At 36.3% G+C, this 19289-nt stretch overlaps 1 protein-coding gene across 3 annotated transcripts in view; it reads left to right on the forward strand.

Annotated features, from left to right (window-relative positions):
• The first annotated feature begins 4900 nt into the window (after nt 1–4900).
• The window catches only part of creb5b (cAMP responsive element binding protein 5b), an 88323-nt gene continuing 73934 nt past the window's right edge, over nt 4901–19289 (forward strand). Inside the window, exons 1-3 of one of the 3 annotated variants that reach the window (XM_079626877.1) lie at nt 4901–5005; nt 16704–16781; nt 18150–18243. In XM_079626877.1, the coding sequence (XP_079483003.1) occupies nt 5003–5005; nt 16704–16781; nt 18150–18243 (175 nt within the window). In that variant the 5' untranslated portion in view covers nt 4901–5002. Of the gene's footprint in view, nt 5006–8094; nt 8305–16703; nt 16782–18149; nt 18244–19289 lie in introns of those variants that run through there. The other 2 variants (XM_079626878.1, XM_079626879.1) reach the window with 2 other exon arrangements.

A 19289-nucleotide genomic window follows, 5' to 3' on the forward strand; every position in this document is an offset into this window, starting at 1 on the left:
ACTACACGTTGGGTTTTATACTGTTCAAAAAGGATCCTAACCCTTCCCCTAAACATGCACATCACAGAAAACGTTCTGCATTTGTACATTTTCGTAAAAAAACATCACTTAGTATGATTTATAAGGCGTTTTCCCATGGGGACAGAAAAAAAAGTCCCATAAGGTCAAAGATTTTTGGTATTCACACACATACACACACACACACACACACACACACACACACACACACACACACACACACACACACACACAGGCCTAGACAATGATTGACATGTATAGTTTTACAAATACAAATAGAATGTTTATATATATATATATATATATATATATATATATATATATATATATATATATATATATACAACATTTCAACACTTTATGAAAAACATGAAAAAGTAGCCTAATTAAAAAAACTCATAAAAATATTATTGTTCTCTTTGTTATAATAGGCCTACGTTTATTACATTTCGATAAAATGTGAAGTAACAGTAAATAACGGTTCATAGGATGTCAAACGCAGTAGCCTACAGTAGAAATCCACATGGTGGCAGTGTGAACTTACAAACGGAACTGTTACGACTATTCAGATCCGTATTATAAGCATTGTGACATTGTAGCACCACTGTACCATGTCCAAAAACATTCTAGCCCTATGGCACTTTTTTTTTGTAAAAAACAAAACAAAAACAAACGTAAAACATTATAGGGTATGTAAGGGTTGTATGTGAATGCCGCTTCTAAAACTATTTTTTGTGTGATTTATATTTAATAGGCTATAGATGGTGGTCCATATAATGCTCTATATTCAAAATAATATATTTCTTTAATAATTTTTTTTTTAATGATTTTGAGCTTCTGCATATTATTATATAGGCCTACGTTTGCATGTATGTCCAATGTCATATACATTTAGCCAGTACATTTATGGCAGAAAAGCTATAAAAGGCCATGTGGTCACACAGATGACTCGATCACTATAGTGTTTCTCCGTCAGTAATAGAGAGCTCCAGTGGTGTGGACTACATTATTGCTGTTTTCTTTCCTCTTCCTCGCGTTCACATCCATGTGCTTCATCCCTCTCTCCCGCCCTCTCGCCGCCTCTGTTTTTCCATGATTTCCTGTTCACGTTTGTTGGCAGAAGTTGCTGGTGCTGGTGTTGTGCCCGGTACTGTGTAATGGGGTCCTTGTTGGGTTGGGCCCCATGTACTAACTCACCACAGCAGAGCGCATGGGCAGCTGTGCACCCGGATCGGCCTGCTTTTTCCAGCGCTGGAACTCGCCATGGGACATGTCTGTGAAAGCATTACATCATTGAGGCTTTCCAGATCTTACGGCCTTTAATTTTGCTTTCAATTCTGCAAATAGTCAAATTTGATTGGACGGTCAGTTGTCAACCTCAGACTTTGCGATTGTTGATGAGATTCAGATTCTATTGCTCAAGGCCACCTTTTTTGGGGGGAAAGTTGAATCTCAGAAACCGTTTAATGTAGGCTGTGTAGTTTAACCCTATAAAGCCTATTGTATCATATTTCATACATTAATTTCAAAGCCCTCTAAATGATCAAATATTTGCTGTTGTACACAATCAACTATAGCCTACTTGCCTTCTGTCATCTGATTCGTACTATTTTAGAAAGTAAATTGTCTAAAAATGTCTACCTTTAGGTCGTGGTATACATGAGTCTTTTTTGCTGTGACATTTTTAATAATTTTATAAATGTAGTAAATGCAAGAATAACTTTGATACCTTTAGGAGATCCATATATATCATGTTTAAATGTGAGTGTTAAATATGATCAGGCTTTTGAGGAACATTTATTTATCTCTCAATCATCGTTGCATTGCATTATCTTACTATGGGAGATAGATTTGTGACTGTATTTATATGCAATGCATTTTAAGTAAGTAGTCTATAACGTTATAAAGATCTCATTGATTTACATACAAGCATTTGAATTTCATCTTTTTGCCCATATAAATATCAGCAACTACACCAGCTTGCATATTATTGCTTGGGCCTCTGAATAAATACGAAGATGTTTTTTCCTCCTCTAGTCGGAGCTTCACATTCTCACTTTAAAAAAAAAATGCAGATATGTTGTCTGATGTTGTAGAGAGCAACAATATACATAAACGCATTATTATTCTGATACATATAGCTACTTGTAGACGAATACGACCCTGTATGAGTGAGTGGAGGCGGGGCTCAATTGCATATTAGGCAAATAAATCCACGCATACTAATATAAAGCAGGGGTGTAGAGTTACAGTCAATCAATTTTAATGTATGAATATTGTTTTTTACAGGAAAAAAAACTTTAAATATGTAATTTTAGTGATCAAATGTGATTTTTAAGGGATACAAATTATTTAACTATAGGGGGACTTTAAATCTGGTTCAAGACCACACAAATAGATTCTGTGATGACTGATATGTAAAGACACTGCCGTTGAATATTTTAATATTTCAAAGGTCCACAAAGTGTAATTCGGTCTCCTAATGTTACCAAACGTAAACCCCCAGACCTCATTAAGGAAGTAAATGACATAATGTTCAGACATACTGGCCTTCCCAAGTTCCCTCGTTGGCAACGGAAAATGCAGAACTCAGACGCACATGGCATCATGCCCTCACCACTGCAGTCATACTGTATAAACTACTCACAAACGCTGTCGTTCATTATGTAATGGCTACATTGTTCCACTTCAAACAGTTCCAGTGCGCTTTCTGTTGGTAATAGTATTATAATGCACTGTGTGGTTTATAAACGCTTGAGTGTGGTACAGTGGTAGCCCTATGTACAGTATTTGTCTAAAGGTTGCCAGGTTTTGAGATCACAAGGTTTTTGGTTTTATTTTACCCAATGGCTTATTATAAATTTCTAATAGGCATACACTTCTCCTAAGCCCAGGTTATTGGCTATTGCTTTAAATTATGCCCTTTTACGAAGTCTTGATTTTGTTTTTGTGGTGTGCTAGCTGCATATGTTTTCATGCTTGATTGTTCAAAAAACGCATTATTTTCCACGTTTTACTTTACTAGGCCTACAGCTCCTCTCTCACCAGTCTGGTTCAACGCGTCGTTTTCGATGAAGCCCCGCCTTCCGAAATACGAAATGTGCTGTGATTGGTTAGCTGGCTTTAGCGCATGTTCGGGAAACATCACACCCCTTCATAACCGCAAGCCTACGCAGATGTAAATATTAACGATGGCGATTCAGACCCTGACAATGTTAACGAACAAGAGGATTGTTCCGAAGGGATTTCAAGCACAGACTTTGCAAGCACAGATTTCACAGGACGTTTCAGAGGGATATTTTTGTGTGTCATTTCCTTATAGATAGCCTACAATCCACCATTTAATTATATTTGTTGGAAAACTATGGTAATACAAACAGTAATCGATCACAAAATCATGGATACTTTTCCTAAGGGGCGGTGAACAGTCTTACAAAAGCAAGAGCTTACAAAAGGTACACTAACACCACATCAATACTGTAATGTTAGCTAGCAGGCTAGCGGAGACAAAGCTTTTCTCTTCGTTTACATCATAGCTATCATAGCAACTACATAAAGCTTATAATTGGAACTGTTAATAGAAAACACAACTACAAATGGGAATGGCTACGTCTTTCAGAAGAAGCTTTTGTGCGTATAGCCTGCATAGTCTCTCTTGGAAGCTGTTCTCCATTAAATGTGCAGTGCAGACAAACGTTGAGGTTATAATGTTCAGGAACAGAGTTAAAACATTTTAACCTCTATAAGTTCATCAGCCTTAGGACAAATTTTTTTTCCGGGTGGGGTAAAAGCTGCTACAACATCTCTTCCTCTGGATTTATGTACATTTTAGGGTTTGTGATGTCACCAACTCGGGAATAAGCTCATTGTAGTCCTTACCAACTGTTTGTTGTAGTCCTTAAAAAGCAATTTCTGTAAAAGAAAATATCTCCCTTTGCATTGAACTTTGAGCGTCGTAACTTTGCAGATGTTGTTTATGCTCAAACAGCAACATCACACACTAACTAAAGTTAAAAAATGAAATCATAATCAACCGCCCGTTTAAAGCATTTCACTCTTGTTTAGAACATGTTTAGCACCGCTTCTTTCTTTTTCTTTCTCTGTTTTAGAATGCAAGGGTCAGTTGTTCAGCAACAAACAACCAATCATAAACTGAACAGTGCTTGACTCATTAAATATTCATGTGCTTTACACAATTACAGAAACTTTCACGCACAGTTTTTTTAATTTTATTTCAGCATAAACACATTAATTTGAGTGAAAGAGAGACAGTTTTAATTTTTATGACCCAAATAATCTGGACAAACTGGATGGTAGGCTATACAGACAGAAATAAGCCCAACAGATAATGTCGAGAGTTATTTAAGTAAATATTTTCTTCCATAACATACACATCTGAGTGAAATGGATTGTCAGAAAAGAAAAATTGAAGGATGAGACTAGGTTCCATTCCATCCATTCCATCTCACAGATCTGAACGTGAGCTTGCAGTCGATTATAAGAAAGGTGCAGGTTTTAAGTGGACTAAATGACTGGAGATGTCCTCAAGAAAATGTTCTATATAGAACCTTAAAAGGTTCTATAGGCGCTTCGTATTTGGAACCCCTAAAAGAGTTAATCTTTGTATTTTTTTTTTTTTTTTAAACAAAAAAAGTCCTCTGACTTTATAATCAAGTGCAGGGCATTACATAATAAGTTTCTTTCTAAAAAGTCTTCTTCTGTTGTAGACCACCACTTTGAGCAAAACAATGAGCTTTGTTGGGGGAGAAAGCATGTGTTATTATACCAAGCTGTATATACATCAACATTTCCATCCCTGCAGGCACTTCAAGACACGGAGAAGAAGGAACATTCCCTTAAGAAGATCAAACAGCCAATCCACTTCCTTGCTTGATCATTCTTAGAATCGTTCAAACCTCTCTGAGATATGCATTTGACTTTTAGTTGCATTCACGACACGTGCATGTAAACACGCAGTTATGTCATGGTAAGCCACACACACACACACACACACACCTGTAAAAGTGCATTTATATTCTAATTTGCAGTTTTACAAGACAAAACTAAATAAATAAATAAATATAATAGAAGCTTTTACCATATATTTAGGCCTATGTATGTGTCTGTGAATGACCTGTACTGATGCTCTCCATGTAACCATTCCAATCTTATGAATGCAATTCAACTGTTGTTGGAGATGTTCACAATCAAAGGTGAATCTAGTCCAAGGTCAATTACTGAAAGTCAAATAGCTTATTATAAACACATCTCACAGTTGTGTTTGTTGCCTATGAATCTCATTTTTGGATGAGGTTTTCTTCTGTCTAATGTGAATCAACGCTCTGATGTCAAATTGTAGTTAGTTTCAGCTGTCTTGTTCTCCACTTGCAGGATCGGACATCTTACGTGCGAATGTGTTATCATTCATGTAATTCATGTAATCTGCCGTAATGACTGATTATATGGCGCATGAAGGATACGGCGTGTGTAAAGCGGTTTTATTGGTTAATATAAAATAAAATAAAAGGTAAAGCAAATAAATACATATTATAAACTAGTATACTATATAAATATATAATAAACAATTAACTAAATAAAACCATTAAATAATACTTTTTTTTTAAATAGCCTATATAAAAAGAGAAAAATATCTTTATTTAGACTAAACTTACTAAACTAAACTGAAAATGTCAAAGCAACTGACTGAATGTACACAACTGGTCAAAAGTTTGGAATGATTATGATTTTTAAAAAAGAATTTTGCAAGAAGTTAAGGCTGTATTTATAAAAGAACTATTTCTATGTGTAGACATTTTAAAACATAACCCTGTGATGCCATTTCTTCAGTCTTTATTCTTGAAAAAAAAGTTATAATAATATTTCACAATATTACTGCTTTTACTGTATTTTTGATCAAATGAATCCAGCCTTGGTGAGCATATTCCTTCAAAAACATTTAAAATGATCTTAATTATTCCAAACTTTTGACCGGCAGTGTAAATCAAATATTTAATTTGAGAAGAAAAACTCAATTAGACCTGCCATTAAAATGTCACTTTTTCACCTCTTTCCTAAATACAGCCCTGCAAGACGTTCGGGGACAGACTAACCTGCCATGCATTAGAGATAAAATCCTTTAAAGTGTGGGGTCAGTGACCCATCACTGACTGTGCACTTATGCCACTTACTGCACAGCTCTCCCATGGGATGATGTCTGGATCGCTGGGAGAAATATATAGACCATAAAGGAACAAAAACTGTCATAAAGCTTTGATTAAGGCCCAGGTTAAAAGACACAGGCAAGTGAAACGGCTGAGTTATGACAGCAGTTGAGGCTATAGCGTTATTGTTCCCGCGACAGAGCTCTTAGCACGGCTGGCTCGTTGTAAACAGCTCCTTTCCGAGGAGCAGACAGTCATTAATCGCCGAAACAATCCCAGACTCCTCCAGTGTACCCTCGGCATCAGAAATCACACTGCCGCCACCGGCACATCCACTAAAGCTTGAAAGGTTGTGACTCTGTCTACTCTTAGCTGCATGTGACTCTTTTTATTTTTACCCTATTCTGGCTGACGTGTCAGTTTAACAGCTATTATCAACCTCATGACCATTTTCTTTGCTATACTGTCTTTTGCGGGTAAAAAATATACTCATAAACTGACAGTTTATTCGATTAATAGTTCTAGAACAGTTTTAATTGCTCTATTACTGTTTCTTTGATGTTTGGGCACATTAGTCAGTATATGTTTCTGGAAGTCATGCTATGGGAATTTACCTATGAGGTGGTAATTTCGTATCAAATCAAATGATGTGAATTGCACAAAAATTTACGATTTTTAGAAAAAAGTAAGCATGAAGACCCTTCTCTAACCCCGACCCTAACCCTAAAACCTGCCACTATAAGCAGATTGTGGGATTACGTTTGAATGAGATCATACAAATCATGTGAATTTGTAAGAAATAAAAAAGTTACGAATAGCCATGTTGGAATTGGAGCACCACTTTGATTTGTTTCACATTTTTTTCCTTTTAAAATCGTACATGATTATATTTAATTCTATTTTTTTTTCCACGGTTCACTGTAAAAAAACTAAAAACATTTCTGCCGCCTTAACATTTTTTAAGTACAATCAACTTTCAATTTCAATTTCAACTTAAATTACATTAAAATGACTTAAAAAATGAGTTGAATCTAGTATAACTTAAAAAGTTGAAAATTGCTTAACTTATTTTGATGATTAATGCAATGTAAAAACATATGTTGTCTAAAAATCATTTACAGTGTGCATATGTTATTGTATTTGGCAACATTTGCACACCTTGTGAATTCTTAGTATAAGCTGTGTAATACCAGCACCTGTTCACAGAGAGAATTAATAGAAAGTAGGCCTGCCGAATGCCACAGAAATAAACAAAGGTATTAGTTTGTTTGTCCTTTGATGCCTCCTGCATCACATTACGTCTGCCTGCCAATTATCTGCAGACAAAGGAGTCAGAGCTTTGATTCTGTAACACCATCTTCTAAATTCAACACTTGCAGGCAGACATAATCCAGCCAATAATTTATTTACCCATGACACTTTCATTATTTAGTAAGCACAGAGGCACCGGCAATATGTGCACAATTAACAGACGTGGATAACTGAGCTGAGATGTTTGGTGTCTTTAGTCATCTCTCCTTTCCAAAACATGTAAATCAAACCATGCATTAACGTCACGAGAAGTCATCAGCATTATATCATTTTTAACAGGTCGGTTGTTCACAATATATGAAAATGAACAATTAAGAATTTAAGTTTCTAAATATTTGAAAGTTTATAAACTAATGATCTTTCAAACATAATAGTGTTCAATTTCAAACATTGTACAATATAATGTGTTCAAAATTCTAAATAATAAAAAATAATTTATGTAGTGTTACAACAATTTACCTAAACTGTATTAGTTGTTTAATTGCCAATAATGTGCATTTATATCTCATGATCAGATAGCATACGCTTTTTTTCTTCTCAACAGCAGTTTATGACTCTAACTCGCTGCGAACAACAATAGCAAGTTGAAGTCAGACAGATGTTGTGTTGCCACACCCACTGGTCCTGACCCCGCCCCGCCTGCCCCTCTCGCCCCGCCTCTACGAGGGACCGCAATGATTTAGAAGTTCAGGAATCCCACGTGACGTCACCAAATGGTGATGTAATGCTTCTCTAAATAGATCGTATTGTAATCTTTCCTCAGTCCAACGTGGTTCCTTCAGAAAGTGTGCTGCATCTTCTCCAGACTTCTGCGGTGAGTTGTTTGAGTTGTTTTTCATGCCGATACATCCATTCCTTCGCATTCACATGCACTTGCCGAGTCGGTGCCATTGGAATAGTCATTCTCTTGAGCCTGAAGAAGTGACAAGTTGTTAAGGATTCACATTAACAGATTCCAAGTACTTTTACAGACTCAGTTTGTACGCGTGAAGTCGTTCGCGTTCCATGCAGGAAAGTAAACACGCGGAACATGATTGATTATTTTCGGATCTCCAGGGATTGTTTGAATGTAACAGCTTTGCGCACTGTCTTTAGCCAAATTGCGCGTAAAAGGCTCGTGTCGCATTAAACAGCTAGCTTAATCTTGATTCTGCTCTCAAACTTACGTCGTTGTATTGTGCAAAACTTTACGCGGAGTCGGTAGTTTTTAGTTTGCGCGCATGAAGCTGTCAAACACGATGTGTTTCTACAGTTTTTACTTGTGCGTGCATGTGTTTGTATGTGCATATGTGTGGCAAGCTGTTTTCACACGTATTCCTCTAACGAAATCATTTTTATGTTAATAGTACTTATTTCTAAAAACTAGCAAGTAATCTAGTCGGGGCTAGGCTATATTTTTTTATTTCACTAGTTATATTAATTGATAACTAGGCCTACTTTTAGTTATTAGGCTAGTACATATCTGTAATTTATAGCCATTCATATGCATTGGTGAATATGAGTGAAAATACAGGTCTAACTAGCAAGATACAATTTTTAACTTGACTGTAAATAAAAGTTGCTGCTTTGAATTTTTAAGTACAATCAACTTGGATGTTTACGTTATTTAAACTGAAAGTTAATCTTCAATGTAAAATTTCTTTAAATTAGTTGAATCTTGTATAACATAAAGAAGTTGAAAATTGCTTATTTTATTTTGAGTTAAAGCTATGTAAAAACATAGGTTGTCAAAACTTATTGATCATATATATTTTTTTTTACAGTGTAGTAACAGTTGAGATCAGTAGCCTGTGTCAGATTTGTGCTAACTTTTGTAATAGATTGTTAGATTCTAAAACTTGCAAAATTTAATAACAGGCCATATAGTTAGGCTACTGAAAGCAGTAATACTTACAGTAAAATTAAAATAGTGACCAGCAACAATTGGAATACATAATAGTCTGAAGTGAATAGTTGAATACTTGAATCAGATCCAAAAAGAATCCAGTTGCAAAATAACTCCTTTCCAGTAAAAATGTAATATATTTCCAAATAAACAATGAATGTACATATAACCTAACTGAAAAAGATTATTCGCTATTGGATTATTTGTTAGTAGAAATAAGAACTACTAACTAATATATAGCCTGTAGCCTATATTAGTAAGTTGGTTTAAATGAATACGTGTTAAAATGGCTTGCCACAGCGTGTATGTTGTGTCCTTTTCGCGCTGTGACACAAGTGTTCTGCATTGTTCCTTTGAAGCGGTCGGTTCTAGAGAATTAGTTTGTAGCGTTGAACCTGTTTTGTTTCATTCATCAACACGCAGAAACTGAGGAACTTCTTTCGTCTCTCAAAACTACTGCACCTCAGTGTTTTCCCGTTTCGACAAGAGCTACCGCGGCTGTCAGAGGGGTCCCAGTCCGCTCTTTTATAAAGGACGAGTTAAAGCATGCACGCTTGAATCTTTGCTCTGAATCACACGTTTTTATTTTCTAACACTGTAACAAGAACGCAATGCCTCGACGCATGACGTCATAATGCAGGCCAGTCAGACTTTGATTAACCGTCCAGATATTGAGGGTTTCAGCGGTTTGTGCTGACGAGGCAAACTCTCTTCTAAAAGCCCAAACGCTTAAAAGATTTGAACCCACTGACACGTTTGACTGGGTTCTTTTCATTACAACAAAAATAAACGTTTGCTTGTAAGAAAGTACAGCAAACAATCGTATATTAAACATAGGATGTATACAGTTCATCACACAGGGAGGAAAATTAAAATAGATTACAGTCATTCTATCACATTGTCCAGCTTGGAGATTGAACGAGTTCACACTTAAAATGTGAAGTCTGTATCATTTACTCACTTTCATGTTGATACAAACCTGAATTAGTTTCTGTGGAACGCAAAAAGAGATGCTAGGATGAATGACAGCACTAGTCATTTTAATTGTACGGGAAAAAAATCAATGAAAGTGAATGGCAACTGAGGCTGTCAGTCTTTGCATCCTGTCTACACGTCTCCTTTTGTGTTCCATGGAAGAAAGAAAGTCATAAAAGTTCAGAATAACACGAGAGTGAGCAAATAATGATAATCAAGCTTGATTTATGTGAACTTGATAAGAAACATTTAATGAAATGCACCATATTGTCAGCTGTGAAACAAGACATCAGTCACACTTTAGATTAGGGTTCAATTCTCACGATTAACTAACTATTAACTTTTGCCTCAATAAACTCCTAATCTCTGCTTATTATTAGATAGTAAGGTAGTTGTTAAGTTTAGGTATTGGGTATTAGGGGATGTAGAATATGGTCATGCAGAATAAGGCATTCATATGCTTTATAAGTACTAATACACAGCCAATATCCTATAATGCATGCTAATAAGCAGCTTGTTAATAGTGAGAATTGGACCCCAAACTAAAGTGTTACCGACATATCTAATCAAATTGAGTGACTGGTATTGGATAAAATGTCTATACGACTATTATAAATATTCCTTCCCTCTCAAGTTTAATTAATCTGGCTTTAATACTATAGAACATTCTAAATGCCTTATAATATGTGGTGTTAACATGGCAATTAAAAAGTTTTTGATTTTAATTTGAATCACAAATTACATGTTTTAATTTTGCCATCTCTTTTGTTCACTGAACAACAACAACGTTCCGATATACAGCATTCATATTTCAAATGTTTGTACCTCCGGTATCAAAGTCAGCCCGAAGTTCTCTTGGTCTCTGTGAGTTTATGTTTGAGAAGATGTGATGACTGACAGTGATTGAAGGTTGCCTTTGTTGGCCCCCTTCGTCTGTTCATTAAGAGAGGTGTATGGCATCCTTTGCATTGTCTGTATGTGTCTTATTCCTTGCCCCGGGCCCTGAGCTGATCCTACCTTGAACCTTTTCTGCCGAAGGCCCGTGGAGGACGGGGGGTGGGAGGTTGGAGGTTGGATTTGAATTGCGGTGCAAGTTTGTGCTTGCTGTAACCCTCACCACCCTCCTTCTCCCCTCGGCCTGTGCGCCACACCGTTTGAATTCAAATGAAGAAAGTTCCTCACCGGTTCGCTGTGAAACTGTACTCCGGTCCCCTAATCCTCCTCGGCTGCCACATCGGGCCGTTCTAAATTTGAAGTGTAACGAAATTTCCTGTGTTAAATGAAAACAGCGGTGAAATAAAAGCCAAGCAGTGTATGACCACCGGTGAGCAAACATCTCACACCTGGTCTTGTGTCACATGGGAATATTGAGCAGTTTAGGTGGCTAAAAGACTTGCTGGAGGGTGGAAATGATACGGTAATATTTTTCATAAAAATGAATGAAGTGCATAATCCAATGTTTAAATGAACAGATTTGATGACAGTCTTTGTAGTGCGGATTCCGCATGTCGGAGAACATGCATAGTGGAAATATGGAATATTGCTGCAGGCGTCTGATTGTGTTGCACTGTTGGTTATGCTTTTGGAATTTGGCCAGACGATATCACAAGACGGCATATCTCAGGTCTCGTAACATTTGAGAACACAGCATATTTACAATAATTACAATACATTCTCAAATCTTGACTGATACGCTGAGAAGTTTGTAAAGTTTAAGGCTAGATAAGGACACAGAAACATGTTCCTCACTATAAAAGTGTATTGTTAAAGTCAACATGAAATCAAAACTGATCATATTTAACACATGCATGGTTCTTTATTTTGAATGATTCATATGAGCACCTTATTCCAAAGAAGAAGAAAAAAAGGTTTGGGCTTGGTTTCATCAAAATGACTATCATGGATTTAATTTTCATTGAAAGCAGAAATGGATAGTTGATATAAATCATGAGGAACTCATGTTTATAATGATCATATAGTCATTTTTTAATGTCTTGTTTCACAGCCTAGGTGACAATATGGTACAATTGTTCAGGTTCAAATAAATCAAGCTATAAATTGATTATCCAATAATTATGATGTTATTCCGAACTTGTATGACTTTTTTATCTTAAAACCTTGAATCCAATGCAAGTAAAAATGATGACTTCACCTCTGAAATGTCTTTCCTTTTCAGCTTAGAGAAGAGTCAATACATATACATTAAATTTCATTCAGCAAGATATCACATTACGGAAGTAAAATGTGAAATAAATTAACTTAAAGAAAATTAATATTCTCTCATCATTTACTCACTCTTATGTTGTTCCAAACCCTTAAGATGTTTTGAAAAATGTCTCCGTGTGTTCTTGTCCATACAATCAAAGTCAATGGTGACCAAAGTTATTTACCAGGATTTTTCAAAAAATATTATTTTATGTTTATGAAAAAAAAAGAGTAGTAAAACAGTTTTGCAGTGACATGGGGGGTGAGTAAGGGCCAATCCCAATTCTACCCCTTACCCCTTCACTTACCCCTTCCCCTCTGTTTTGCTCGTGCACGTGGAGGGGTAGGGCTGTCTCGATTCTCTTTTGGTTGGAGGGGGAGGGCTAAGGGGAAGGGCCAGATAGCCCTTCAAACGAAGATTTTTCGGGACCACACTTCAAACGAAGGGGTATGAGAAGTGTCACTGCATACACCGGCTACAGACGCAAAATGGCTGCCCAAGCAAAAAATTAGACCATAAATGTAAGAATTGTTGACTTTAATAAGTATTTTAACGACAAATAATGATTTGCCTTATGTTACATTCAATCTTGTGTTCATATTTACGGTCAGTTCCTTCAAAGAAACGTTTGTAAAAAAATCTCTTCTCCCCGAACAAAGCACACAAGCTATTGGTGCGTTCAAGTCATCTCGTAAAGATCGTATTTATGAGTTGAACGCACATGAACGCCACACAATGTCGTATTTCACACAGTTTCACACAGTAAATAAATAAATAGGTCAAAATAGGACAAACATAGGTCTGTACCTCCAACGTGTTAATACAACACCACAGAAAACAAGTCCTGTGCATCTTGGAAGTTTGTGATAAACATCGGCGCATCTCCTGTGACGTAGGCGACGACGTATAATGACGTGTAACGGTGTAGTAGTGGTGTCCCATTTCTTAGGGGAATATTTTCACCCCTACGCCTTGCCACTCTGTTTCAAGGGTCAAGGGGAAGGGGAAGGCGAAGGGTTAGGGGTAGACGAAGGGGAAAGGGGTAGAATTGGGATTGGGCCTAAATGACGACTAAATTTTTTTGATAAATCTGTCCCTTTATTTGAACAAAAACAATTCTGGCAAAAGTGTTAAATCTCATCTAGAGACAGAGGCGCTTGAAAGGTTGAATATTGAACAGTGACAGTTTTTAAATAGCAATTACAATGAAAAAAGTGAGAGCGGAATATGCGGTATAGACTTGGAGGCGCAACTTTCTGAGAGCTAGAAGTGACTTGTCGTTTAGCAGACGTGTTCTTGATGTCAGTTCGCTTACAGAAACACCCTGTCCAGACCATGTGTCCCCAAGGGCCGCGTGTCAGGAGCCGCCTGGAGGGGCTCTGTCCCAAGGCCGGACTGTAAGGAAAAAAGAAGTCTGGTTAATATAACGGCAAATTTGCATGTTTTGACTGCATGGGAGGAAACAGTTGACTAGACCAATCGGACAGAAAAAAAAAGAAAAGAAAATGCACATGCAAATCGTGTATGAAAGCGCTCACACAGCGGGGCTCGTGTATATCCAAGCCTGAAGCATTTGAATTCATGCTTTTCTCTTAATGTTTTCATCGTTCAAAGTTTTGAACGTGTTTATTTTCCACACATTTGGAAAGTGTTTGTTGTCTAAGCTGTCTCAGCGGTGTGTCAATACGTAGCCACAGCCATTAGTCTGTTTTGCTGTTGTATATGAAGGGGACTCGACTCTGGCTGTCATGGACTATTACAGCTGTGTCTCATTAGGCTGTTGTAGACCATAATACTTTTACTCTTTCGCACAAAACTTACATAAGGGTGCTGCAAAATTCCCAAAACAGGTGTTAGAAACATTGGTCAAGTTTATGATCACCTGTGATGCACGGCATGCAGCCAAATTCTGCAATACAGTGAATAGAAAATAGTCATAAGCATTTGTTGCCATCTTATAACCAGGCCCACACAGAGTCTGAGGCCTGGCAAAGGGGCGGGACATTTCCCAAACACGCTAGAAGTGGTTGACCAATCACAATGTATTGCTCCAGTTGACTAATCAGAAGAGTCAGAATCAAACACCCAGGCTCCCTATAGATCATCACCCGTTGAATAGAATGAGACTAAAGCACAATTGGTGCCTGATATATTCCACAGAATCGCACTCTGATCCCCTTGGCGACAGTAGCTGAGGGCTCAGCGTGGGCCCACATAAGAAAAGCATGGCAAAGTACGTCCCATCAGCATCAGAGGAGCAGCGCGGTTACACTCCGTGTGCGTGAAACTGAATGACTGGCATACCATTCCATTGTCAGTCTTTCATCCATGGCATTTAGCAGCATCATGGCACTGAACAAGGGATTCCAGTGCTCATGGTGAGCTGTAACGGAGAGAGAGAGATTTGCCATTGAAATGTAGTCACCAGTTGTGAAACGGACACTAGAAATATTTCAGAGTTTTGTCATTGTAATGAAACATTTTTACATTTTATTGCCCTCTCTGTAATTTGTCAATCTGTCAGTTTGCTGTGTTGCCGCACTTCGTCACCCTGTTGGGGAGGCAGCGATATTTCAAACTGACCTGGGTCATGATGCTCTTTTCTCAGGTCTATTATTTTAAAATACTTAAAATTGAAATTATATGTATGTATGTATGTAATATATATATATATATATATATATATATATATATATATATATATATACTGTATGTAGTAGTAGGCTATTATGTTAAAAAATATGAAAAATGTCAGTGTTGTACAAATGTCCTGATATTCATCATTTCATATTGAAGAAAAAAGTGATCATTAAAATGATGAAGAAAACTTTATTGTGTAGCTTTATATAAGCTTTTATTTCTTAGAAAATGCACAATTTAAATATTTGAAAAAAATAATATAAGTATAATAAATATAATACAGAAAATTATATCATAAAGATAAATTATATCATAATATAGAAAATTATATAATAAAGATGACCTCTGAAACCCTCATGACAGTGTTTCAAGATCGATACGTCTTTTAAAATACCAGATTATTTGACCCTTGACATGGCCAGGTTAGTTGTGATAAAATCCAGGTGGTAAAATATAAAAACAAAAGGCAAAATCCCCCCAAAAACGTAATATTTCATGATTATATGTATGTATAATCATTAAATATTCTTCATTATAAATATTAGGACAGTTATACAACACTGACATTTTTCATCTTTTTTAAGTTCATACTATATATATATTATAACAAAATTAACACATTAAACAAGATAAATCATATATGCTTAATTTCACAAGTATTAAAAAAGGGTTAAAACATTTATGTTATATAGAATATAAAAATTATCTATATATACAAAAATTTAATTTTATATAAATGTTTTAATCCTATATTTTTGATACTTAAATGAAATTATGAAATTAAGCATATATGATTTATCTAGTATATCTATAGTAAAGTATATATGTATACTTTTTTGCATCATTGTATCACAAAAATACTTTTTGATGTTTACAAAGTGTAAGCAAATGATGTTATTACATTGATGCTTACACTACATGCCATTTATAAAGTTAATAAATTCAAACTGTTGTTAAATTGTGTCACATTTTTCAAAACAACGTGAAGCCAACATGAATGCAAAGAATACATTTCTAAATTTTTAAAAGAGTGTTCCTATTCTTTATCTTGAACGTTCTTAAATGTCATCGACCCATCTAATACAAACTGCTAAAGTCATGGCCGGTGAAGTATTAAAAGGGCAGTTTAGGTGTCAAAAGAGTTGCTAATGACTGGCAGGTCACTGATACCCTGACCTCGGTGCCGTGTGTCTGGCTTTAGCCACACACAACACAGAGAGGATAGTTTACACCTTACCCTGTGGTCAGCGACGGCTCCATGGCGACCAAGGAGCAGGGTGACACTTCAGGGGTCAGTTTTAGCCTAAACCTTTACAACTCCTAATGCCCTCTCCCAGGGCGTGAGACACCGAATACTCACTGAGATTCCGTCAAAGCCTCTTCGGGAACCACGGAGTTGGCTATCACTGGCACACGATACATTAGTGACATAATCTGAGCGGGTCTTTATGCCGCTGAGTCCTGGAGGCGCCCCTGATTTGAATTTCTCTCTCTGCTTTGTGTTCAGGTATATGAGGAGCCAGTGACAGTGATGAACTCCGAGCAGGAAAGGCCGTTCGTGTGCATCGCCCCGGGCTGCTCTCAGGTGAGTCTGATAAGACAAAGGCAAAGACGAACGGCCCTGTAACTCGAGAAAGCTCCTTCTCAATGTGAAACTGCACAATAGACAACAACAGTGAAATGCTATCTTGTTGAGGCAAATGAAATCCTCTGGGTCTTTATAAGATTCTTGGCTTTGTATTTCTTTGGATGAGGTGGAATCCTCATAGATATAGTCAATAATCTCTCTTTTAATGAATTTTTTTCTTCGAGCTCCACCATTACACTGGTTCGCAATGGGGTAAAACTGAAACAAAAAACACCTGAAATAAAATAAATGCAATATTTCTCATTTTCATTTTGTTTAACTTGATGAAGCCTACAAAAATAACTACGTAAAACTTAAACAAAAATGTATTAAACCATATAGATGTAAAAAATTATAATAATAAACAGAAAATATAAAAACCTTTATTTTTTTAAAATATTTTATAAAAAATATTTAATATAATTTAATACTATATAAAATATATTATATTATATATTTATAATATATTAAATATATTTATATAATTATTGTTTTGTATATATGATAAAAAACTAATTTTATACGGTTCTAAACTGGTTTTTGGTTCAGGACCCAGACTTTATAATAGCAACCCAAAATAATAACAAAATTGTTTATAATACAAATCGTACTTGAATTATTATTAATATTATATTACAATATAATATTACAGTATTAATATTACCATGTACTGCATAGGTCTACAAATATGTACAAATATTGATATGACAAATTGACAAAAATAGACTCTTTACATATTGCAAAACACAGATTTTGATTGGACGCACAGCCTATGATGTCAACAACCTAAGATATTAAAAGTGCTTTCCCTGCCTTTTTAATTACATTTTTAACATTTTCTATCCTGTATCCTATGAAATTGATTTGTTAAGTTGCATTTAGCATTATTTTTCCTCTTCTTTCTGCAGTCAGAACACACTTTTGAGCAACAATACACCTGTTTTGAACCCTGCACAGTTAGACTAGGCCTGTCACAGTCTGTCTAAGCACGTTGGTTCATGTGGACCATTTACAGACACAATATACCTTTCAGGTGCTCTTAAACAGCAATTAAGATAATGTAATTACGATAATGAGAAGGTATTTTCAATCAGAAGGTTGTTATTCTAATCGGTTCAGAGTCAGACATAGATAATGCCTAAGGCTCAGTCCTGTTGTACAAGGTGGTAAGTATAACTTTGGCTAAATAACTTCGCTTGTAAGAGTCACTAATTGTAAGATTCTGTTTTTCAAGAACACAGAATGGAAAGAAAACAAGCCTCTGCTTTTAAAAAAAATGGTGTTTAATGTGATTAAATCACAACCAGTTGTTTCCATGTTCTCCAGAGATTCCCTACGGAGGATCATCTAATGATTCATCGGCACAAGCATGAGATGACCCTCAAATTCCCCTCCATCAAAAATGACAACATGCTGTCAGGTGAGACAGACCTCACACACACACACACACACACACACACACACACACACACACACACACACACACACACACACACACACACACACACAGCTCATGTGTGAGTCTCTTCTTAGCGTCTGTCTTTGATTAGGTGTATTAGGCAGGACGCATGACTTGGCAAATGCGTAGGTGTAGTTTTAAATGCAGAGCCATGTGGCTAAAATAATATTTGTGCTGTGCTCTGCCTCAATCCCCTAATCCCAGTCATCAACCCGGACCATGAGCTCCATATCAATTAGGCCGCTGGCGCTCTCAGGGGACGAGGGAAAGGGGAACAGTGGAGGGAAGAAAAGAAAATAAGGCTCAACAACTATGATGAAAAAGTGGAGGATTCCAGGGTGCATATTTAGAGATTGTACAATAACTAACCAAAGTTGTTAACTCAGCCTTGGTTGAAAAAGTCAGCCTTTTTTTTGTGTATCTGATTTAAATCTGTTAATGAACACCAACCCACAAAACAAAACAAAACAGTATGTCCGTCCATCCATCCATCCATCCATTGTCTGTCTGTCTGTCTGTCTATCAGTCCATCCGTCTGTCCGTCCGACCGTCCGTCCATCCATCCATCATGTGGTTTAAAATCCAGTTAAAATCTGATTTCTGTAAATGACTTGCAGTCTGCATGGTCAGATCAGATTTCATATATTTTGTCATTTGAGATGCTCACTCTTGCCCCAGATATTGAACTATGTGTCATTCACTAGTGAATTACGAATGAGAGAACTAATGAGCAGTTTCAGACACAAAATAAACTATTCATGAATATTTTTAATGCAGTAATTACATAATAACTTATGTTTTCTCATGCACCGTAATGGTCAAAAGAAAAGGTTTTCAGTTTTTTCCAGTTTTTTGTCCTCAATGACAAAACCTTTGACAACAACTCTCAAAAGTCTATCTTGGCATTGTGCTGATGCTTACATCATTACCATAGCAACGGATGCAAATACACTGGATATTGACTACACTGTCCGAACAAACGGATCACATTTCAGCACTTGCGAATT

The sequence above is a fragment of the Phoxinus phoxinus genome, assembly GCF_949152265.1.
Source record: "Phoxinus phoxinus genome assembly, chromosome: 10".
In the NCBI taxonomy this organism is placed as follows: Eukaryota; Metazoa; Chordata; class Actinopteri; order Cypriniformes; family Leuciscidae; genus Phoxinus; species Phoxinus phoxinus.